Source organism: Felis catus, chromosome F1 (assembly GCF_018350175.1).
Source record: "Felis catus isolate Fca126 chromosome F1, F.catus_Fca126_mat1.0, whole genome shotgun sequence".
In the NCBI taxonomy this organism is placed as follows: domain Eukaryota; kingdom Metazoa; phylum Chordata; class Mammalia; order Carnivora; family Felidae; genus Felis; species Felis catus.
The window spans coordinates 1520235-1544435 of NC_058384.1; the positions used below are offsets into that span (position 1 = coordinate 1520235).

Sequence of the window (24201 nt, forward strand, 5' to 3'; positions counted from 1 at the left end):
TAGCAGGGTCCCCTGTCTCTGCCTCCACTCGGTGGGTCCCTCCCCAGGCGCGCCTCTGGCCACCCCTCAAGATCCAGCTCGCACTTCCTCTTTCGGCGGATTTTTCTGGCCAACACCATACCCTTTCCAGTTTGAGTGTCCCCTCTCTGTATCTTCCTAGGACTCTGGACTCTTCCTACCTTACAACTTATGATCATGTGATTACTTACCTCTCCCTCCAGCCTCTGAGTCCATGAGAATGAAGTCATTGATTTTTCTCTCTTCCTAAGTCTCCAGAATTTAGCACCCTCCTTACTCTCAGTTGGTGCTTGATAAAGCTATCTGGGGGGAAGGGAGGGAGGGAGGAAGGAAGGAAGGAAGGAAGGAAGGAAGGAAGGAAGGAAGAAGGGAGGGAGGGAGGGAGGGAGGGAGGGAGGGAGGGAGGGAGGGAGGAAGGAGGGGAAGGGTAGGAAGGAAAGGATGCAGAAACTTTGCTAAAATAACTACCTAAAGAGAGCCCATTCCTGCCCCTGGTGAAGTTCCTAAACTCTCTCCTGTAGATGCCGACTGCAGTTCAGATTTAGGGCTTTGCTAGACCGGGGGCGCCTGGGTGGCTCAGTGGGTTAAGCGTCTGACTCTTGATTTCGGCTCAGGTCACGATCTCACGGTTCCTGAGTTCAAACCCCGTGTGGGGCTCAATGCTGACAATGCAGAGCCTGCTTGGGATTCTCTGTCTCGCTCTGTGTCGTATTTTATTTATGATTTATTATTTATTTCACAAGCTTAAAAAAAAAAAAAAAGACTTTGCTAGACCAAGCAATAGCTGTAGAGGGGTAGGACACGAGTTTGCCCTAGACTCCTGCCCTGTGGCGGGCCGCAACAGCTGCGGTGCCCCAAGTTAAAGACGGAGTAACAAACCTTCCCGAAGGACAGAAGGTCACCAGTTAACCCCGTGCGAATGAGGGTGTATGCAGTATCAGTCCGTCAGCTGGTCGGCTGGCTGGCTTTTTAAATAGCAACATGCGGTGACGCTGACAGCAGCTAACGCTGGGAGCACGCCTGTTTTCAGAGACGGTCTCCAAGGCATCCCTGCGAGGTACGTTCCGTTGTTACCCTCACTTTACAGATGAAGACACTGAGGCAGAGAGGGGCTGGGAGCTTGTCCGGGATGACAGAGCTCGCTAGGTGGTGGGGTCCTCCAAACCCAGGGTAGCTGCCTCCAGGTGCCCCCGGAACCGGAGCCTGACCTTGTCTCCCGAGGGCCCGTCAGGAAGTTGCGTGCCGGACACCACGTGACGGCAGTGCCGGGACCCCACGCGGGGGGCGTGTCTCTGGAAGGGCCGAGACAGGTCCACGCACATGCCGCGAGGACGGGACCAAGAAGGAATGCTCCTTCCCCCTAGTTTTAGGGGAGCAGGACATGGTCCGACTTCAAAGGGGAGGTAGCCCGTGACCTTGGTACGAAAGATGGGAGCTGGCCCCGGGGGAATGGGATGGTGTCATTGTTGACTAAACTACAGACTTTATTTGGAATCGCCAGCGTTTAATTAAGCATTCGTGGAGGCGGGGAGATTGCAGTTTGGGAACCATCATCACGTGGATGGGTTTGCGAAACCACCACCGCGGTCGTGACCTAGAACTGTTCCCCGCCCCCACCCCTGCTACCAGCTGCACGGTGGTATTTAACACACGAATAAGGGAAGAGTCTTTATTTTTCATTGTTGGCGAGACTTCAAGGTGCTGTTTCCACAACAGGGGCTCTTAGGGCCCGCAGGCCTTCAGGGAGACCGTAGACGGAAGTCCACATCGGTGCGTGTGGTTTCCTTTGCAGCCCCTGTATGTTACTCTCTGCACTTAAAATACCGTCCCGAGAAGGGCTGCATAGGCCTCGCGGCCTAAAAAGGTCCATGGCCCAAAAAGGTGAAGAACCCCGGGATCGACTGTGCCCAGAGCTTCTCCGGAGTAGATATATTACATTCGTTTTCATAACAAGTAGAATTTTGCTCTTAACAGATATTCAATTATCATCTTACAATAGATTAATTGGACCAAAGAAAAACTGATGGACGACTCAATTGTCTTTGTGGATTTCTTGGATATAAACAAGCCTCACAGGAAAAAGTTCTATCAGAGCACCAGCGACTATGAGAAACTGGCCAGTGTACTGAATGAATTCCAAATGAAGCTGAGTTTATCATCCTCGGAGGTACAGACACGCACCACGTGAAATCGGAGGAGTGCTGTTCTTGTGTGCGCGTGCGCGTGTGTGCCCGCGAGTGTAAGAAGGAGCAGGGGAAGGGTGTGTGCCCCCATCAGGCGGACCATTGCAACTGCGGGTCTCCACGGCTCCGTCCTGGCTGGCTTCCGCTAGCAGGGCGCGTTGTAAGCCAGGTGCACGACTCAGGCTGTGGGGGCTGCGGGGTCAGGGCGAGAGGGGCTGAGAAATGCAGGAGAGGCCGAGGCCGCTTCGGGAACAGCCCCCCTTACGTCGCGGTCGAGGGCAGAATGGTGTCGGCACAGAGGCGCCCTCTAAGTCACAGACGCCTGACCCCATTTCCTGGGAACTCCCTCCCCGCCCCCATGTCCCGCCCCTAACGGAGCAGTAGAGGCACAACCTGGATGCTGTTGTTCCCCTGCTCCTCCTCTCTCCAACCCGTACCCCTCCTCCTCCTCCTCCTCCTCCTCCTCCTCCTCCCTCTCCTCCTCCTCCTCCTCCTCCTCCTCCTCCTCCTCCTCCCTCTCCTCCTCCTCCTCCTCCTCCTCCTCCTCCTCCCTCTCCTCCTCCTCCTCCTCCTCCCTCTCCTCCTCCTTCCCCTCCTCCTCCCTCCAGCCCAAACCCCCTCCTCCCCCTCCTTTCTCCAGCCTGTACCTCCTCCTCCTCCTCCTTCCTCTCTTCCTCCTCCTCCCTCTCCTCCTCCCTCTCCTCCTCCTCCTCCCTCTCCTCCTCCTCCTCCCTCTCCTCCTCCTCCTCCCTCTCCTCCTCCTCCTCCCTCTCCTCCTCCTCCTCCCTCTCCTCCTCCTCCTCCCTCTCCTCCTCCTCCTCCCTCTCCTCCTCCTCCTCCCTCTCCTCCTCCTCCTCCCTCTCCTCCTCCTCCCTCTCCTCCTCCTTCCCCTCCTCCTCCCTCTCCTCCTCCTTCCCCTCCTCCTCCCTCCAGCCCAAACCCCCCTCCTCCCCCTCCTTTCTCCAGCCTGTACCTCCTCCTCCTCCTCCTTCCTCTCTTCCTCCCCCTCCTCCTCCCTCCAGCCCGAACCCCCCTCCTCCCCCTCCTCCTCCCTCCAGCCCATACCATCCCCCGGCATGCCCACAGGAACACTGACGTAGGGACTGGCCTCATCGCACACGTTTCCCTTCCACACGTGTGACCCAGTTGACGGGATTGGAGAATATTGAGTCTCACTCCTGGGTCCCTGTATGCACAGCTGCAGTGAACACATGATTTGCCTGTGCCTCCAAGCAGTTTTCTTGTCCCCTTTCCTCTCCCAGACTTCTCATTCCATGGTGTTCTTCAAGGAAGCCATAGAACACATCGCAAGAGCGGCCAGGGTCCTCCGGCAGCCGGGGAGTCACATGTTACTGGTAGGGATTAAATTGCTCAGATATTTTTAAGCTCGCAAAGTAAACATTGAGGAGGTCTGATAAAATCTACCTCGCTTGCAGAAGTCCTATTTACGCCAACTTTGTACCAGTGGAAGCTTGCAGCCATCGAGCCCCGCGGCAAGACCATTTTCCTCTCTAGGGTTTGCATGAGACCTGTGTCCGCACAGAAAAATGCTTGGTTTGGGAAGGCAGGTGATGGCACTGTCACCGTCTGTCACATGTCCCCAGCACTAGTGCAGCCTCTGTGCAGGTGGAACTTGAGAACAGTGCAGTTACTGGAAGATTGACTTAGAAACATGAGTCTTCGCACAAAGTTCTACCTCTCACGAAAGCAAGTGGGAGTTAGATTTTTGGACAATCCCCAAGTAACTGGACTAGAGGAAAGCTTTCAGGAGGCTCAGTGAAGTCCAACATACTCGGCCAATTACACGAATCATGTTATTCGTGAACATTTAAGCTACCGTTCATGCCTATTACTTATCTATTTCATACTATTGTAACTGTTTGCTTAACACCGTTTTTTTTTTCCCAGAAGTGCTAGAGCTTTCTTTAAACAGACGTGTGCAAGACTAATTAAAAGGAGTTAAAATTTGAAAAATTGAATTGAAGTAAAAACACGAAAGCCAGTACTTTCTCCACCAAAACGCTTCCTTTACTAGCCTTTCTCACCTCATAAATGGCTCCCGCGTAGATCTGCTCTGGCCAGAAAGCCAGGAACCCCTCATTCTTGAGGCGTCTCCGTCACACCCCACCCTCGGTCATCAGTATGTCCTGGCGATGCGACTTCTGAGATGTATTCCAAGTCTGCTCTCTTGTACGCATCTCCGCTGTCGCCACCCTGCCCGGGCCGCTCCCACCTCCCCTGGGCTCCTGCAGCCGCTTGCCTCCCGCAGTCCCTGTCACTCGTCCCTTGATTCCACTTCCTAGTCCTTAGCGCTATCTGATCTGATCTATTTAATTTGTCACTTACTTATTATCTGTCTCCACATTTGGAACAGAAGCTCTAACGGCGATGATTTCCTCTGTCTTATTTCCATTATCAGCACGTTATTTTTTTGCTCCCAAATGGTACATAGTCTCCGTTTGCTTCTTTTACCACAAAGTGACTCTTTCTTTCCTAATAACAAGTAAGTTTACCAAAAGTTCTCAATTCTAAGATTCCTGAGATTGCATTCAGAACAATTTTTTAAAACATAACACTCAGCTGGAAGCTTGCCTCCTTAACGATGCCTTCTCACGGCCCTATCATCGTATCAGAGGCCCTGTTAAAATACAAGGTAAAGCCTGGCAAGTCCCTGTTTCCTCTCTGATCCTGTGTCTACTTTTCCCAGTTTAACACCATCAATGGATCTTTGCCCTGGGTCAAGCTAGCACTAGGGTTCACTTGTGTAAAACAGTAATATGGGGGCGCCTGGATGGCCCAGTCAGTTGAGTGTGCAACTCGATTTCAGCTCAGGTCATGATCTCACGGTTGTGGGATTGAGCCCTGCATTGGGCTCTGTGCTGACAGCATGGAACCTCCTTGGGATTCTCTCTCTTCACCCCACCCCGCCCCCCTCCCCCACTCACACTCTCTCTCTCTCTCTCTCTCTCTCTCTCTCTCTCTCTCTCAATAAATAAATAAATAAATAAATAAATGTTTTTTTTTAATTTTTTAAATTTATTTTTAAGACAGAGAGAGACAGAGCATGAGTGGGGATGGGGCAGAGAGAGAGGGAGAGACAGAATCCAAAGCAGGCTCCAGGCTCTGAGCTGTCAGCACAGAGCCCGACTCACGAACTGTGAGATCATGACCCGAGCCAAAGTCGGACGCTTAACCGACTGAGCCACCCAGGAGCCCCTAAACATTTTTATTTTTAAAAAATAAAAATAAAACCAAAAAGTCACAGCTGGCATTAAAAAACAAAAAACAAAAACATGACTGAAAGCTGACCCAGCCTGAGGCTTCAGCAAGAAGAGGCAGCTGGAAGGAGTGTAATGGCTTGACGAAGAACGTTTAAAACAGATTTAAAAATGCACAAGATCTGGATTCGTTAATTCAAATGAGCTTAGTTGAATAGGTAAAGTAAAAAACAAATCCTACATGACTTGTTAAAAGTAAGCGTTACTTAGTTCAGCTGGATTGTGTCGCTGAACTACCAGAGCCAGAAAATAACCTTCTAGAGGCTGCCCTCCCACCTTGGCTCATGGCTTCTGTCTCCAAAACCGGCAACATGGCATCTTTCTGACCCTTCAGCTGTCACACCTCTCCCTCTGTCTCTCCATCTGACCACAGCTAGGAAAGGTTCCCTGTTTTTAAGGACTCATATATTTAGACTGGGTCCAACCAGATTATCCGAAATCATCTCCCCATTTCAAGGTCGTTAATTTTAATCACATTGGCAATGTCTTTTTTGCCATATAAGGTAATCCATTCACAGGTTCTAGGGACATATTTGGGGGTGACGGCGAGGGTTGCAAGGGTATTATCCTGCCTAACACAGACAGTACAAATATATATTTCTTTTAACTGCTTTCAAAGACGGGTACATAAAACAATAATTATAAAATTGTTAGGCTTATGACATAAATATTTAGTATCTATAATAATAGCACAAAAGAGGAAGGAGCAAATGGAGTTATACTGAAGCAAACTTTCTATGTTTTACTGGAATTAAGTCAGTATTAATCTGAAGTAGATAAAATATCCAGCATAATTCCTAGACAAACCATGAAAAAAAAACTCAAAAAATACATTATAAAAAACAACAAATCAATTAAAATAGAACTCTAGAAAATATTGAGTTAACACTAAAAGAAGGTAGTAAAGGAGAAACAAAAGGGAAAAAGACACAAGACATGTAAAAAACAGCAAAATGGCAGACGTAAATCAAATCATATCAATCATAACATTAAATATAAATCCATGAAATGTTCCAATAAAAAGAGATTGTAGGGGGGCGCCTGGGTGGCGCAGTCGGTTAAGCGTCCGACTTCAGCCAGGTCACGATCTCGCGGTCCGTGAGTTCGAGCCCCGCGTCGGGCTCTGGGCTGATGGCTCAGAGCCTGGAGCCTGTTTCCGATTCTGTGTCTCCCTCTCTCTCTGCCCCTCCCCCGTTCATGCTCTGTCTCTCTCTGTCCCCCAAAAAATAAATAAATAAATGTTGAAAAAAAAGAAAAAAAAAAAAGAGATTGTAGGAAGCATTTGTAAAAGGACAAACTCCAAGCATACACCATCAACAAGAGTTGCGCTTAAGATTCAAAGACACAGAATGGTTGAACGTGGAAAGATGGAGAAAGATAAGTCATGCCAACAATTCCCACAAGAGAGTTGGAGTGGTGATACTAATATCAGACAAAATACACTTTTCAGGGAAAAAAAGTGTTCTGAGGGAAAAGAAAGATGCTGTGATGATAAAAGGATCAATCACCAGAAAGATATAACAGTTATACACACACACACACACACACACACCCCTAACGACTAAGCCCAAAATATGTGACGCCAAACAGACAGCAGCGAAGAGAGAGAAATCAGCGTTTCAACAGCAATGATTGGAGACTCGATGTCCCCACTCTCAATAACTGGCAGAGCTGCTAGATAAAAATCAGCGAGGATGTAAACACATCGATGATATTGTAAAACAACTTGACCTAGTTGACATATGTAGAAGACCCCATCTAGCAGCAGCAAAGTACATGTCCTTCTGAAGCTCGCTGGAACATTCTCCAGCATAGACCACCCGCCAGGCTCTAACACAGGCCTCAAAGTTAACAGGATTGAAGTCATTCGAAGTAGGTCCTCTAACCACAACAGAATTAAAGCAGAAATCAGTAACAGAAAGAAACTTGACATATTCACAAGCATGTGGAATTTTAACAACATATCCCTATGAGTCAAAGCAGAAATCACAAGAGATATTAGAAAGTACTCTGAGATGGATAAAAACACAAGATACATAGAGCGGTGCTTGGAGGGAGATTTACAGCTATCAATGCCGATATTTTTAAAAAGAAGAAAAATCTCGACCTTCCACATTAGGAAACCACAAGAAGGAAAGAAAACCCAGCGCAAGCAGAAAGGAAGAACCAATAAAGATGAGAGAAGAAAGTAGAGAACGGAAACACAATAGAGAATATCAATGAAACCAAAGGTTTGCTCTTTGAAAAGATCGACAAAATTGACAAACCAAGAAAAAAAGAGAAAGAAAAGTCCATTATTACAATTATTGAAACCAGGAGTTAAGGAGAGGACGAAACTACCAACATTACAGAAATAAAGGTTCTACGAGAATACTGTGAACACCTGTCTGCCTGCACATCGGATGGCCCAGAGGAAACGGACACTTGCTGGGAAGACACAGATGATTGAACTAAGGAAGCCAGAAGTCTGAATAGACCTCCACAACGAGATTTAACTGGGAATTTGAAAACTTCCCGTGAAGAAAAGCCCGGGGCCAAACGGCTTCCCTGGAAAACTCTGTCCAACATTTAAGAAACAATTAAACGAATCCTTACAAACTCTTCCAGAGAATAGAGGAGGGAACAGATCACAACCCACCCACGAGGCCAGTATCGCCCGATACCAAAACCAGACAGACACATCAAGGCAAGAGAACACTACAGACCAAGATCTCTTGTGAATAGAGTTGTAACTTTCCTGAACAAGGTGTCCGTGAACCAAATGCAGCAACATGCTAGGTATCCTCCGCGGTGGCCAAGTGAGACTTCTCCCAGGAATGCGTGTCTGCATTAATATCCAGAAAGCGGTGCTGCGGTGAATTGTATTTATACGACACAGGGCAAAAACCACAGGAGTGTCTGTGCAGAAAATGTGTTTGATAGAATCCAACACCATTTATGATCGTTCTAAACTCTCAGCAAAAAGAAACAGAAGGGAGCTTCACCAACCTATAAAAGGCATCTGTGAAAAACTTGTAGTTAGCCTCATGCTCACTGGTGAAAGAATGTTTTTCCCTCAGACCAGGAACAAAGCAAGGATGTTGTCTCCCATGATTTCTACTCAGCCATACACTGGTGCTTCAGCCAATGCAGTTAGACAAGAAAAAGGGGGGGGAAAGGCATCCAGATACTTATAAGAAGTAAAACTGTCTTTATTCACAATCCACATGATCCTGTTTCTAGAAAATCCTAAGGATGAACCAACTGATTAAAAATAGTCCAAGGGACACCTGGTTCACTCAGTTAAGAGCCCGACTTCATCTCAGGTCATGATCTCACAGTTGGTGAGTTCAAGCCCCACATCGGGCTCTGTGCTGACAGCTCAGAGCCTAGAGCCTGCTTCCAATTATGTGTCTCCCTCTTTCTCTGCCCCTCCCTTCTGCGCACGCTGTCTCTCTAATAAAACATTAAAAATTAAAAAAAAACATAGTAGGAATTGCTAGCAAGGATACTCTGTTTTTTCGCTGGTGGGAAGGCAAAATGGCACAGTCACTTTGAAAGGTAAGTTGGTGGGTGTTTACCAAACTAAACGTAGCCTCACCCCATAGTCTAGCAGTCACGCTCCCAACATATTTGAAAACTTCTATCCTCACAAAAACCTTCCCATGCATGATGATAGTGACTTCATTCTAAACCTGACACAACCAAAACGTCCTTCGATAAGAGATGAAGTGGAGTACAATGGAATATTATCCAAAGACCCGAAGAAATGAAATAATCAAGCCACAGAAAGACATGGGCAAATCGTAAAGGCTTGTTGCTGAGTGAAAAAAGTCAGTCTGGAAATCCTACACGCCGTGTGATTCCAGCCCTGTGACATTCTGGAAGCAGCAAAACCACAGAGATGACACATGATTGGGGGTCGGCACGGGCTTGCAGAGAGAAGGGAGGGTGAGACACCTGCTGTCGGAGAGGAGCGGCTATTCTGTACGATGCTGTAAGGAGGAACAGGAACATGCGTGTGTCCAGGCCAAAGAGAGAACCTTGATGTATAAAATTTTCAAAAAGTCATTTAGGCGGTCGGGGGTCCCGGGATGGAGTGCAGAATGTGACAGGACGATCAGACCGTTGCCAAAGGTGCAGCCAGCTCCCCGAAGAGGGTGGGGGGGAAAGGAAGTGACCTGAGGAACTCTGGAAATGAGTGGCGTCTGTAAGACCAAAGGTGGAGGAAACCGCTCGTGAGCACTGATCTGGAGCTGATGGAGTGTGTCTGTGGGAGGACGGTTAACTTCTGATGCCACCATATGTATGTACGTACGTGTCACAGCTGAACGGTTAGGTAAAGGATGGCACGCGGGGCAGCCAGTGTTCTCACTACGGGAGTAGGCAGTTAAGACGAGCCAGCGGAAGAGGCGACAGTGATCCGTGGAGTGACGGATGAGAGGTGAAGACCTCAGTCGAACTCACATTGGATTTAACGTGGACGGTTACATACAGACGTACTTACGGGAAAGTGTGCGTGCACAAGGTTGGCATACAACCACAAGTGTCCTCGTATCAGCCGAGAGAAGCTGGAAACGTGCAGCAGGAACACAGGCACACCCAGCACCCAGGTCTTGGTTCCTGATGCCATCCTTCAATAAGAGGGCCAGGGCTCCTGGGGAAAATGGCTTACTGAGGGCTGGCATGAGAGGCACCGTATGACCATGGAATGTCTTGGCTTGTAGGGCCAGAAAGGAAGTGCTTCAAAAGACTCTCAGTGACAGGAGTATGTCAGAGGGATAAAAGGAGCCAACTCAGAGATCTCCCGGTGGCCGTACCCCAAAACAACAAAACAAAGTAGCACTGGTTATAACTCAAATGATAAATCTCCATGAGTCCATGCATGTAAAAACATGATTGGATAAACAAGTGGGGGAAAGAGACACATCTCCCATACAGAATTCTAAATAATGTATGCAGATATCCGCCCGCAAGGAGTTGGAGCATAACTACCCCCTCCTTGACTGTGAGCTGCTATCAGTGACTTTCCCCCCAAAGGGTGCAGAGTGGAAAGGGGGAAAAGCAGTAACTTCACAGTGGAGAAGCCTGACACACACACACAGCATTATCTAGGTGGCCAAGGTCAGCATCGACGGTGATAAATCGTGTTGGTAAATGGCACTTTATCCCTGTGGTCTTCCCACCCCAAAGCACGTACCCCTAGTGTGGTCACAAGGAAAACACCAAGAAGGTCCCAACCACGACGCCTGACCAGCACTCTTCAAAACTGCCCAGGTCATCAAAACCAAACAAACAAAAACGAAAAGTCTGAAACTGTCATAGGCCAGAGGAACCTACGGAGATTTAACTACTAAATGTGATGTGGTGTCCTTGATAGGACCCTGACCCAGAAGGGGACGTTAAGGGAAAACAGAGGAATGCCAAATAATGTATGGATTCTAGTTAATAATTACATATCAGTATTGTTTCACTAGTGGTAACATGCATCCTACTAGTTAGATGTTCGTAGGGGAAACTGGATGTCGGGTATATGACAATTATCTTTTGTATCTTGGCAATTTTATTGTAAATCAAAACCCTCCTAAAATTTTTTTAAAAAACTTATTTTTTTTAACGGACAAGAGATTTAACTAGATAATTCACTAGAGAAGACGCATGAATGCTAGTAAGCATGCAAAAAAAATAGTCAACATCATTAATCCTCAGGGAGACACAAATTGAAACCACACTGAGATGTCACCACACATCTACTTGAATGACTGTCGTCAAAAAGATGGTCAGTAGCCAGTGTTGACCAGGATGTGGATAAACTGGACCTCGGATACATTGCTGATGTAAAAACAGTTTGAGCATTTCTTCTGAAGTGAACCCAGATTTACCCTTTGACTGGGTGGTTCCATTCCTCCATATCTACGCAAAAGAAAGTAAAACAAACGTTCTCTCAACGACTTGCACAGAAAGGATCACGGGAGCATTATTATAGCGGCCACAAAACGGAAACTCTCGGAACATCCATCAGTAGATGATGCATAAACAAAACGTGGTCTAGCCCATCCAACAGGATACTATGTAGCAGTAAAAAGGAGCAAACTACTAACACACAAGAACCACACACCATCCTGCTGAGTGATGTGCAAAAGGCTTCATGTTTATGATTCAGTTTGTAGGAAACATCCGAACACTGCGAATCTGTAGAGACAGGAGCATGTTAATGGTTGCCTGGGACTGATGCCAGGATGAACACTATAGACAGGCCTTGGGGTATCTTTCTAAACATGGACTGTGGTAGGGGCGCCTGGGGGACTCAGTCGGTTAAGCATACGACTCTTGATTTCAGCTTAGGTCATGATCTCATGGTTCATGGGTTCGGGTCCCCGAGTTGGGCTTCGCGCTGACAGCATGGAGCCTGGAGCCTGCTTGGGATTCTCTGTCTTCCTCTCTCCCTGCCTGTCCCCTGCTCATGCTGTGGCTCTCACCTTCTCTCAAAATAAATCAATAAGCTTTTTTTTAAAAAAAAAAATGGACTGTGGTAACAGTTGCATAACTCTGTGATTTTACTAAAAATTATCAAATGGTACGTATGAAAGCCGGTGGTCTGTAAATTATACCCCAGTAGAGCTAATACTTTGGTAATAAAGGTAATACTTTGTCATGATTACCAAAGAGCACTTAAGTTTTTACTACTCAGAATAAAAGACCTACTTCAATTCTTATAAATGAGAAATCAAATATTGGCAATAACATAACGATGATTTTGTAAACCTGTCGATGCCATTTTTCCAGATGGGGTTATCTTTACAATGAAGGCGTCTCATACATTTCAAGAGACCATAAAGAGCAAAGAAGAAAATACTGCATGTGTATGAACACCTTACAGAACTCTGATCAATGCTTTAGCTATGTTTAATGTGTTTCCCAAAAAGGTTATAAAAATAGGTACTTTCACTGTGTGAATTTCTGGTGCACAAACTTGGGAAACGGTGAAAGATTGAAAGATTCCCGGGGCGTCCACAGGAATCTCACATTGGATTGTTCTTCTTCCAAAGATTGGAGTAGACGGGTGTGGGAAGGAAGCGTGTGCGACCCTGGCGTGTCACCTGATGGAGTGCAAGCTGTCCCCTGTGCCCTCAGCTCACAGTCAGGCCCATGCGGAGTTCAAAGAAGCCCTCAAAAGGGGGGTCATCCAAGCAGGATTAGAAGGGAGCCCCACCGCTTTGATAGTTGCTAACATAAACCTAAAGCAGGTAAGTACCTTTGATCTTTGTTATTTGCTGACGTTTGCTGTGTAAGTGGCTCCCCTGCCCATTTAATATCCGGAAAGAAAATCTGGCCGGTCCCTGCTGTGTTGTTCATGATTCTGCCCTTCCCCACGCACAGCCCACAGAGGCCCTGGTTGGGAACCCACACTGCACGTAGTTTTGCATGAGCCCTACGACAGAAGCATTTTCCGTCTTTATAATTTTCGTTGTAATCAACGAAATATAATTTTCGTTGTGAGTAATTTGTGTAGCTGAACTTGTTTTCTAGTCTGGGTTTTGGAAAAAAAAAACACAGAAACACAAAACAAAAAACGCTATCATCTGAATCCGCTGTCTACTCTTGGGCACAGCATCCTGTGCTAATTTCACCGTCGAATTTAGCACTTTCCTTGCAGGAGATGCTTTGTTTACGGGTAAGCAAAACAAACAAACAAAACAATGCTAATCACCCAGCTACTTTTTTAATCTGTTGCTTGGTGTAAACCGTGCCTTTCCACGGCCTCCACGGAACTGGGGAATCCGGCTCAGATTGTAGTTACTTCTTTGTGGCGACATTTAAAGGCAACATTGTTTATGATCTATGATCCAGACTCATACACTTATGAGTGTTGTTTCACTTTCCTCTTGTTTCTTCTCTAATCCTGAGCCTCTGTCCCTAGAGTTTTGTTTTTCTTTCATGTGCTATTTCGAGGGTAAATCCGAGTGCTATATTGTATCTGCTGTTCTCCATAGTATCCAATTTTCTGCCTTAATTATATGTCTTCCCTCTCCCAAATTTATTTATTTTTTTAAGTTTTGTTTTTGTTTTTGTTTTTTGAGACAGAGACAGGGTGAGTGGGGGAGGGGTAGAGAGAAAGAGAATCCCAAGCAGGCTCCACGTGGTCAGCACAGAGCGCAAAGTGGGGCTCGAACACATGATCCGTGAGATCATGACCTGAGCCAAAACCAAGAGTCGGTGATCAACCAGCTGAGCCACCCAGGCACCCCTCCCTCTAGATACCCCGCCCTCTTCCTCTGCTTGAGGTTTCTTCCAGGCACTTCTGGATTTCAGAGGCTGTCCTGTCTCATGCCAGGGGCCTGCTGTTTAATTTAAGAAATCATTTTTCAGAAAACCACTATCAGGTCAAAGCTGAGATGGACCCATCTTACCCAGGACTTCAAGGTCATTGGATCTCGTCTCCACACTCTACAGGTTTCTCCTGGCCGCATCATTGCTTTCCATGTGAATCCCCAAAATAGTGTCATGACCCTGTTAAATTAACATTCGTTAAGTGGAGCACAGGGGGATGGTGAGCCACAGTTCCGCAGAAGACGACAAGAGACGCTGAAATAGAGAAGTTTCTTACTCACAGGTCCTGCAAGAAGCACACGGCCTGCCTCGAGGGACCGTGCGGGGAGGTCAAGGTGGGGTGCGGGCAGAGAGGCAGGACCCGGGGCGTGTGCCTTCATCGGGGTCTGTGAGTGGAGTGACTCGGGATTCCCGGGTCGGGGCCAGATCTGTCCGCTCAAATCTAAAGAGCGGTGTTTCAGTGCGCCCCCACGGGGGTCCTATCTAAGGGGTGCACTCGGTACGGGGACCCCGGGTGGCGGGGAAGACCTACCAGGAGCTCGTTCCTGCTTGTCACTCTGCCGGCTACCGCGTGAGCGGCTGGCGTACCATCAGGGTCCCCGCAGGCTGCTCGGTGGGACAGAATAGATGCCGAGGCCGCGACACCACAGGGTAGCTAAAACTACCAGTGGGAAATCGGTGTGTTTCATAAGCTGAGTCCCGGGAGCGACAGGAAATCCGGTAGCCCTGCGTCAGCAATCCTGGCCCCTGCCCGCCAGCTGGCTGCCCTCCCCCACCCCCACCGGGGCTGAAACACCAGGAGCCTGAGGAGCCTGAGGATGGTAGAAATGCATGTTTTTTAAATACGGCTTGGATTTATTCTTAAAATGAAAATGCTCGTACTTTTCAGTAAGAACTCCTCTCGTAGAGTTTCTTTCACTGCCCTTTGTCCCCTGGCCCCTCTCTCGCTGGATCTGGAACCCTGCCGCCGTGTTGCTTGTAGCCCGTGCGTGTGTGGTGGTCTCCATAAGCCATCTGGAGCCAGGTCCCCGCGCCGCTCGTACCGCCCCCCGCCCCCCACCCCCCACCCCTGCCATGAGTCTGGTCCCAGGGGCACGGGCGTTTGCATGCCCTCAGTACCGCACACGTCTCTCTCCTGTTCCAGTGAATGAACGGAGGGACGACGCTTATTTTTACTCAGACACAAAAGACATTGGATGGGTTTAAGAGAAGTTTAGCTTTCAAAAAAAAAAATTTAACCTGAATTGTCCTTAAATACTTCGGCCGTCTCAGTTTGGTGTGTTAAGAATGGAATCACTCCTGATTGAATATCCGTTTCACCTAAGGAGTCATTTTTGGAAGATTTGGACAGCGTTCTCAACTCGCAGAAAACCCTTGACTTGTTTGAAGATGACGAGCTGGGCTCCGTCGCGCTACAGATCCGATCCTTTGCTGAGCCGTCTGGTTCTGTTGACGACAGGCAGTCTTTACTCGCACTCTTCCAGAAGGTGCGCTCTTGTGGGTTCGCTTCGGCAAATTACCACTTACCTTAAAGGTAGACACGTGTATAATTCTGTACGTGGTTTCCAAGTTGGATCATTGTTTTTAGTCTTTAAATGAGCCTTGCTTTTTTCTTTGTTTTAATCCTCTCAGGAGGGGATAAATGAGTTTTCAAAGCTATAACTAATGGGTCCACTCAAACCATCCCCACACATAGACACACACACATCACACTCTTAGGGAAAGCCAAGATTAGCAAGGATCTGGGCCTGCCCGGTGATCAGGGGCTAAAGAAAATGGTAACAGTGAGAGGCAATGATGAGAGAATGAGGGGACGCCTGGGGGGCTCAGTCGGCTCAGCGTCTGACTCTGGATCTCAGCGCAGGTCATGATCTCACGGTTCGTGGGTTCGAGCCCTGCATCAGGCTCTGCGCTGACAGGGCGGAGCCTGCTGGGGATCCTCTCTCTCTGCCCTTCCCCTGCTCGTGCTCTCTCTCTTTCTCAAAATAAATAAATAAACATGAGAATTTTTTTCTAAAGAAAAATAAGGTAAAAAAGAGAAATAAGATCCTGGGAAGGGCAGGATCCAAGAGTCCTTTCGTCCCTTTGACAGCCCTGGGAGTGGCACAGGAGGAGTAATCCAGAGAGGGCAGGTGATAGTCAGGAGGAGCTCAGCAGCGGGGTCGGCAAAGGACTGGGTGGGAGGGAGACAGAGTCCAGACCAACGAGCTAAGCTTTCTGTGTCTTAAAGACGAGATGACTGACCAGCGGCTCAGTGGAGACAGACGTGACCGCCCAGACCAGGTGTTCACAGGGGAAGGACCACAGGCCGACTTGTTTCTGGGATCCGTTTCTGTCTATCATGGAGTCATCCGAAAATTGAACTGGGCCGTCTTCCATTCTCAGTGGACGGTTAGTGATCCGGCACAAGGAGAAGATGTAGAAAATTCCAGGAATGGGATCCACAATTAAGAGACAATGTCATATGAATGGATGTTTACGTTGAGTTATATTTTTATTTTATTTATTTATTTTTTTGAGAGAGAGCAAGTGTGAGCAGAGGAGGGGCAGTGAGAGAGAGAATTCCAAGCATTCTCTGTGCTGTCAGCAAAGAGCCCAGTGTGAGCTCAAACTCACAAACCACGAGATCATGACCTGAGCCAAAGTCAAGAGTCAGACACTTAACCGACTGAGCCACCCAGGTGCCCCGAGTTATATTTTTTAAATCCTATGGCAGAAAGAACAATTTTTCTGATCCCTGGTGGCACTCCAGTGCCTTGTTACCAAATCGGTGTATATAGATTATGATCAGTAAGAACAGCAAAGAAATTCTCATTTGGAGTGTAGAGAATAGTGCACGCCAGAAGTAAAAAAAAAAAAACAGGCCAAGAATCCCAGTTAGAAATCAGTTGCAACTGTTTATTTAATTACTTACATGTGCATTTCATGCCACAATTCCACTTCCAAAAATGATTTGAAGTGTCTTCCAATAATCATAACAGCAAAGGCATACTTTAAACTGTGAACACTGACTATCCTCAAGTAGGAATTGGGGGACGAGTCAAGCAAAGAGAGGTCATTTCGTTTTTGATTTAAACATTTCTGTGTTGTATGCATTTTGCGGCGAGTGGTTTAATTTGCTTTTCTACGTTTTTGAAAGCCGAAAAGGCAGAGAAAGAATCTTCCGCACATCACCCTTCCAGCCTTAGCACGCTCCTGGGGCACACAGGTTCCTTCACACGCAAGCACACCTTCGCTTTGTACACACGGGACTGTGCGTTGAACGCTGATTGACCGCAGCTGCTTTCGGTAACGTGGGTTCCTTCAAAGTGACACCTGGAAACGAGGGGGACTCTGTGCCCACGCCAGCCTGGCAAGAAGCCAGGAAAAGCAGCCGCGCCGCGAGGCCTTCTGGAGGGAAGAGGCGGGGAGATTTCGCGGAAACTAGCGCTTTGCCAAAGACCTACAGGAGCCTGGGGGCTCCGATCCTTCTGCTGTGGGAGTTGAGGGATGCCCCCTGTCTGTTCTCTCTGTGCCTTTCGGCGTTCCATCATCTGCCCACTTGTCCCCTTGGCTTTCTGAGCGTCCCGAATGCCCGCACCCCAGGGAAAGAGGGCAGCAGACGCCCCCCCCTCCCCCCACCGCGCCACATCTGACCTAAGGTCCCTGGGGAGCAGAACTTGAGCGCCACACCCCCCAGGGTCCGACTTGTACGAGGGGCGCTCCGGGCCCCCCCGCCTCCAGCACCACCCGGCTGCTTCCCCCGCAAGAGCTCCCCGCTCTGGGAGGCCCTCGGTCTCCTCTCCGCCCGTTGGGTAAGGAACGGAAACGAGTTCCAAATGGAACTTCCATCGCAGTGTTTTTTCCAAAGCAGTGGCTTCCACGTTCACGACCTGTGTTTTTATTAATTTGCAGAGAATACATAAAAATCTTCACGTCTTTGTGACCGTGAGTCCCACAGGACCCAGCTTCCGCCGGCAGTGCCGACTGCGCCCTTCCGTGGTCACCGCCTGCACAGTGGACTGGTACGGGGAGTGGCCAGAGGACGCCCTCCTCGCTGTGGCCGATTCTTTCCTAAGAGAGAAGGTGGACTTAGGCAGCAGGGAGGTAAGCACGGCCTCCTTTAAAGACCTGACACGAGAGGCGCCTGGGTGGCGCAGTCGGTTGAGCGTCCGACTTCAGCCAGGTCACGATCTCGCGGTCCGGGAGTTCGAGCCCCGCGTCGGGCTCTGGGCTGATGGCTCGGAGCCTGGAGCCTGCTTCCGATTCTGGGTCTCCCTCTCTCTCTGCCCCTCCCCCGTTCATGCTCTGTCTCTCTCTGTCCCAAAAATAAATAAAAACGTTGAAAAAAAAAATTAAAAAAAAAAAAAAGACCTGACACGAGGGAAGTTCCAGGCTGTTAACGGCGTCCGGCAGAATTACGTCCGGGACGGCAGTGAATCCTAGGTGGACAAAAATGTGAACTACGTCAAGCGGTTGTCTTGACTCTGTCAGCTCCCGTGTCTTTTGCCCCCTGGTCCATCCGGTGTCAAAGACGCCCAGACTCCTCCCTGCCTGGGTCTCCCCGCTACTGTGCCCCGAGGAGACCAGCAGGTGTCCTTGACGGGGAGAAGATGTGCCAGATGCCGTGGTGAGGTGGCCGCAGCCTTCTGTGTGTTCCCCGGAAACGCCTCTGGCTCGTGTGCGGCAAACCACATTCGCTCAGAGTTCGCGAGCCGCAGTAAGGAGGGCTCTTTACCCAACCTTTAAGAACAAAGGAAGCTGTAAAAGCATACACCCCGAAACTCGGTGCGGCACCCAGAAAAGGGCTTGCGGCCTTACTAGCCAAGCGTCCAAGGAGCGAAAGGCTGGGGGGAGAGTCTGTGCAGAGCCGGCTGGGGGGACGCTGGCCAGGGAACGGCTAGACCCCCGTGGGCCGGGGTGGGCGCCAGCTTGTGTCCCAGACAGAATTCTCCCTGAAACTTACCCCCGGGCGTTCTTTCTCCTCTGGTCTTCCCACCCAGCGTATCAGTATATCCTTTGAGGCCTTACGGTGTCACAGCTTTACTTCACTCAAGGAAGTGAAATTGAGTCTTGTGCATTTGATAACCCACTTTAGGAAAGGATGATAGGAGATGTTAGTCAGTCAGTCAGTCACCGTGAACCTTGGCCATGATGACGGCTCCGTAAACCCTTGGATGGCTGTAGCAGAAATGCGGGTCAGGCCCGGAGGAACGAGTCATTAGTCACTGGCCATATTGTTGCCTTGTCCACTCCTGACACCATCCAAACCCCTAAAACTTCTATTTTCTTGGTCCCCTTCACCCAGGCTCTTTATCAACTGCCCCGCACACCAGAATGATACTCTTTCAAGTTACTCAGCATGTTCAATTTCCCCTTTCTTGATGCATAAATTCTTGAAAATTATTATTTTGCAGCACTTAAAGGAAAAACTCGCCTCGACGTGTGTCCAAATCCACAAAAGCATAAAAGACTTGAACACAAAATACTTTCAGAAAACCGGACGGCATAATTATGTCACTCCCAACAGCTACTTGCGATTCATGGATACATTTGCTCACATTTTGAGGTCACGCCAGAAGGAAATGCAAGCAAAGAGGTAAGACTTTGAGGCCAAATCAGAAACGCGTATCTTTTTTAAATTGGTGCTTTTAGGGGCACCTGGGGGGCTCAGTCGGTTAAGTGTCTGACTTCGGCTCAGGACATGATCTCACCATTTGTGAGTTCAAGCCCTGCGTCGGGCTCTGTGCTGACAGCTCGGAGCCCGGAGCCTGCTTTGGATTCTGTGTCTCCCTCTCTCTCTGCCCCTCCCCTGCTCGTGCTGTTTCCCTCTCTCTCTTTCTCTCAAAAATAAATAAACGTTGAAAACAAATTTTTTTAATAAATAAATAAATTGGTGCTTTTATTTGTAAAAGAAAAAAGAGACACAAATACAAAAGAACGAGCCAGAATCTATCTTCCCAAGGGGGAAAGACAAAAGCCCAAGAGGTAAGGCGTTCGGAGGCTGCCGCAGGGAGTCGGCACCTTCACGATGACGGCACGTGGGCACAGAAGGTCCTGCTTCGCTAACGTCTCATCGTGTCTCACACCTTCTGAACCCTCTCTTCCCCGCAGGAGTCGTTTGCACATGGGCCTGTCCAAGATCCTGGAAGCCAGCGCTCTGGTTGCAGAAACACAGGAGGAGCTCTTGATTCTTGGCCCTCAGATAGAACAGAAAACAAAGGTGCGTCTGGTGCGAAACCTCTTTTGAATACTTTATAGTTGAGTACGGCAGGCTGGGAAGCCGAGCCCTCGCACTTGGCAGAGACGGATCAGAGCCCCGCTGTGTTAGCACGTGGCTGCGTGGCCTCTTGGGCTCAACTTTCTTATCGTAAAATGAGCAAAACAATAACAATGATAGCAAAATAGTAACATCGTTGTATTTTCTAATTAAGTGTGATAGCAGGCATATAACTAATTATAAAAGCTCACACAGGAAAATTCTGTCATTCTTAGTTAAATCAACCCAAACTATGCTGTAGTAACTTGCAACCTGCAGGGTGTTCTAAAAATCATGCTTCTCACACTGCCTGGATGGCTCAGTCGGTTAAGCATCTGACTCTTTTTGTGTGTGTGTGAGAAAGAGAGAGACAGAGTGGAGGAGGGGCAGAAAGAATGGGAGACACAGAATCCAAAGCAGGTTCCAGGCTCCGAGCCGTCAGCACAGAGCCCGACACGGGGCTCGAACTCACGAAGCGCAAGATCGTGACCTGAGTCGACATCGGACGCTTAACCGACGGGGCCCCCCAGGTGTCCCTAAGCATCGGACTCGTTATCTCAACTCAGGTCTCGATCTCAGGGTCATGACTTCAAGGCCCATCATTGGGCTCCATGCTGGGTGTGAAGTCTACTTTAAAAAATAGAAAATAAATAGTAACAATAATAATAATAATAAAATACGAATCATACTTACCACTCTTGACGTGCACTGCAAGAGAATGATCTTGGCTATGTCATCCTCTCTGGTTTCGTCTGTTAACCAAATATATTTAGTCTGATTTTGATACATTTTATAGTAATTAAATGAGCTGTGGATTTTTCTTTAAACGAATTTCTCTTCAAAAAAGAGATGCCGTGTCTCTGAAAATTCATCTTCCAAAGAACTGTGTGTTTCATTAGGAAAAGGAAGCCCTGATGGAAAGACTGTGGAGAGATTCACAAGTAGTTGAGAAAGTTCAGATGCTGGTTCAACAAGATGAAGAAATTATGGCAGAAGAAGTCAGAATTGTGGAAGAATGTGCTCAGGTAAGACTAAAATACAATCCATGACAATCACTTGGAGGTTTGCAAAATTATCCCCCAACCCCAAAATTTGAAGGTGGGTTGACTGCTGTTAAATCTATCGTGCTCAAGTATGGATGCTTTTAATTCTTAGCCCCACAAGGATTTATTGCAGACGGAACTGGGAGCACAGAGACGCAGGATCCCTGTCCCCCAGAAAGCTGCCTCCCCAGGCAGAGACAGAGACAGCCCCGCTCTCGGGGTCACCACAGCGGGAAGTCCCCTGAGCCACATCACAGACACACGTGGCCTGCGAGAGGGGCGCCTGCGGGGACCGAGCCGCCCCGGGCACCCGTTGTCACCAGTTACACGCGTAACCGGTCTTAACCCCGTTTCACTGGCCGAGCCCTCCTCGCCCTCCGGTGGGAGCCCGGCAGGAATCCACTTGGTACAGCTGTCGGCCAGCTGCCCCCCTGGGCTGCTCGGGCGCACCCTCTCGGAGGGCATGAGGGGTGAGCCTCTCGCGTCTTCCACGGGCGGCGGTTTCTCCTCCATCAACTCCATCCGTCCAAAAGCTACACGTAAGCCGGTCCCCGCGATCTGTGTGCAGTGACTTATTTGTAAATGACACGCACGAGCTCCTATCGCTAGCAGACATCACAGCACAGTCAGCCCCCACGGGCGGGTTCGCGCAAGCAGAGTGAATGCGGACACACATCTCAGACGGTCCCCGAGGGGACTTACAGACGTGACGGCTGGCTCCGTGTCAGGCCCGATTCGATCAGCGTCGTGTTCACGTTAGGCCATGGCTGAGGAGACGGGGGGAAGCTCATGGCCGGGACAAGCAGGGAGCGGCCGCCCCCTCTTTACCCCCTCCTGCCTCCGGGTTCACGTCCCCAAGCCCCCGCTCCTCTCGGGAGCCTTCTAGGACCCTGTTCGTTTTGAGGGCTGGCTTGCTTCACACTCGATGGCGTAAGAGCAAATGCCCTTCCTTGCGTGCACACAAGCACACGTCCTAAATGGTGGGCCACCCCCTGCCAGCCCTCCCAGCGGTGGGCCTCTCCCCTCCCTCGGGTCTCCAGAGTCCCCCATGGGCGACCCGCGGGCCCTGCTGGGCCTGATTTCAGTCTTTAGCTTCCGGCTGAAAGAAAATGGATACAGAAGAGTTCATGTTTTGTTCTGCGGTTCCTGTTTGTGCCCCCATCACGGGGTGTGGCTTCAGGGACAAGTCCAGGTTGTGCGGGGCCTGAAGCTCACACGGCTTTGGGGGCATATTTTTTAGAATCTAAAATTACTAGTTCACAATTAAACATAAAAGTATTTATTTAGATAAATAAAACATCAAATGAAATACAAATTTTTAAAAGCTGACAGTTACTACAAACGTCACAAAATCTAGAAAAGTAACATGATAATGTTTGTTGATTATCTGCCTTAGATGCCCGGTAACGCCTCCCCCCTGCGTTTTCCCACTGCGGGCTGAACGTGTCCTCGTGTGAAAATCAGGGCTATCGTTCCCATGGGGTGGCCAGCACAGTTCACAAAGGTGCGGTTTTCGTTTTTGCTGGTTTAAGGCGTTTTCCTTCAATTTCGTAATGTCACTGATAACACCATGAATATTTTTAACGTCACTCTCGATGGCTGTAGGCAAACTGGCATTTCAAGGTTTCTTGGGCGGTGAATAATTTTAGATGTCGAGTGAATGGAAAGCATTCGTTACCAATTTTCCACCAGTGTCTCCAGTTGTTTTCTGATACTCGTGTTTTCACTCATGTCAGTGTCAGTATTTCTTGCACACTCAGCCAGAACCTTGAATTTTTCCAGTGTGATCACATGACACATTCTTCTCTATGAATTGGATTATTAAGCAGACAAGAGGCAGATCATTACCTCTGTCCTAAATGTATTTTTTCCTCTTACTAAACTATAGCTTTTGGTATGACCTGAAAATTGTCATCGCATTTCCTCCTCTCTCCACATAATCTGTATGGATTTTAACACTTAATCCCTTTCGTGTTATGGTCCACGAATTTTTGCCTTCAGTATTTATTTGTAAATAAAAATTTTAAATTATAAAATAAGGCACTTTTCACATATGTCTGTGTGAGGAACCTGTAATTTTTCACGGTTCATTGAGATATCCCAAAACAATTTTTTAAATGCGGTCACTATTCCCCAAAACTTAGAAATTCTGATGAATTCTTTTTGCGTAGCCTCCCTTCCAGAAAAGCGGAACACGAATGGCAGGTTTGGAATAGTGTGCCCTGCGTTATCTGGAGTCGTTGCGAAGGCGTGAACTTCCGCTTTGAGTAGGTGTCTGTGAGAACCTGACCCCCCACTTCCTGATCAACAGAAGGACTTTCCACAGAAAACCCGGGTTCTGGATGCAGATGTCGCCAGCCTCGTTTCTCTGCCACTACCCACTGAGCTCTGTCGTACGAATGTATCTTACAACAGGACCCCTGGCCCCAGCACCGCAGTGTCACACGACCAGGAAAGCTGGGGCGGGGGACGGCAGAAGTATCTGGAAGTCGTTCTGACTTGAGACGGCTTTTGCAATAACGGAATTATACAGCGAGGTGACCGTGCACGGTGTATAAACCCTGTGCGTTCACACGGCCTCGGGGGCTTCTGACTATTGCAGAGAACCGCCAGAGAGATAAGGAGTGTGCTGCCAGCTCTGGACAAGGCCACCGTGGCCCTGAGCACCCTGGATAAAGCCGACATCACCGAGCTAAGGTAATGCACCTCGTTTGTTCTGAGTTGGAAAAGCTCAAACTAAAGCATAAACGCGTGGTAAAGTTATGAGTCTGTATTCAGACATTTTCAGATTGAGTCCCTTTTGCCCGTCTTGGCTACTTTAAGTTCTTCACTCTGTGCGTCACCTGCCGCACCTTCTCAGTGTCTGGTGCCATCAGAGGCAGGCGCGTTGGCATTTTTTGGAGCCTCAAGAAAGAAAACCGACTGCCAGGTAAACTGCGTGATGGGCTTCTGGCTGTGAACCAAACGCCAGTCTCAGAGACGTGAGATGTGCCCCCGGGACCGGCGCAGCACCGTGTGCCCAGGTGTGCAGGCGGAAGCCAGGGCGGTTCCGGAAACCCCTGACGCGGGGTGATGTGGGGTCCCACAGGTGGGGTGACAGCGGTTGTGGGGCCGCTGCCTGTGCCCACGGG

General features: G+C 48.8%; 1 protein-coding gene across 15 annotated transcripts in view; it reads left to right on the forward strand.

Moving 5' to 3' along the window:
- Window positions 1-24201, forward strand: part of DNAH14 (dynein axonemal heavy chain 14) — a 320839-nt gene that overhangs the window by 208889 nt on the left and 87749 nt on the right. For 13 of the 15 annotated variants that reach the window (XM_045049347.1, XM_045049348.1, XM_045049345.1 and 10 more), the window contains 9 exons: window positions 2018-2185; window positions 3464-3556; window positions 12508-12705; window positions 15115-15276; window positions 17684-17875; window positions 19186-19367; window positions 19883-19991; window positions 20927-21052; window positions 23673-23767. In XM_045049347.1, coding sequence (XP_044905282.1) covers window positions 2018-2185; window positions 3464-3556; window positions 12508-12705; window positions 15115-15276; window positions 17684-17875; window positions 19186-19367; window positions 19883-19991; window positions 20927-21052; window positions 23673-23767 — 1325 coding nt within the window. The remainder of the gene's footprint in view (window positions 1-2017; window positions 2186-3463; window positions 3557-12507; window positions 12706-15114; window positions 15277-17683; window positions 17876-19185; window positions 19368-19882; window positions 19992-20926; window positions 21053-23672; window positions 23768-24201) is intronic. The other 2 variants (XM_045049338.1, XM_045049341.1) reach the window with 2 other exon arrangements.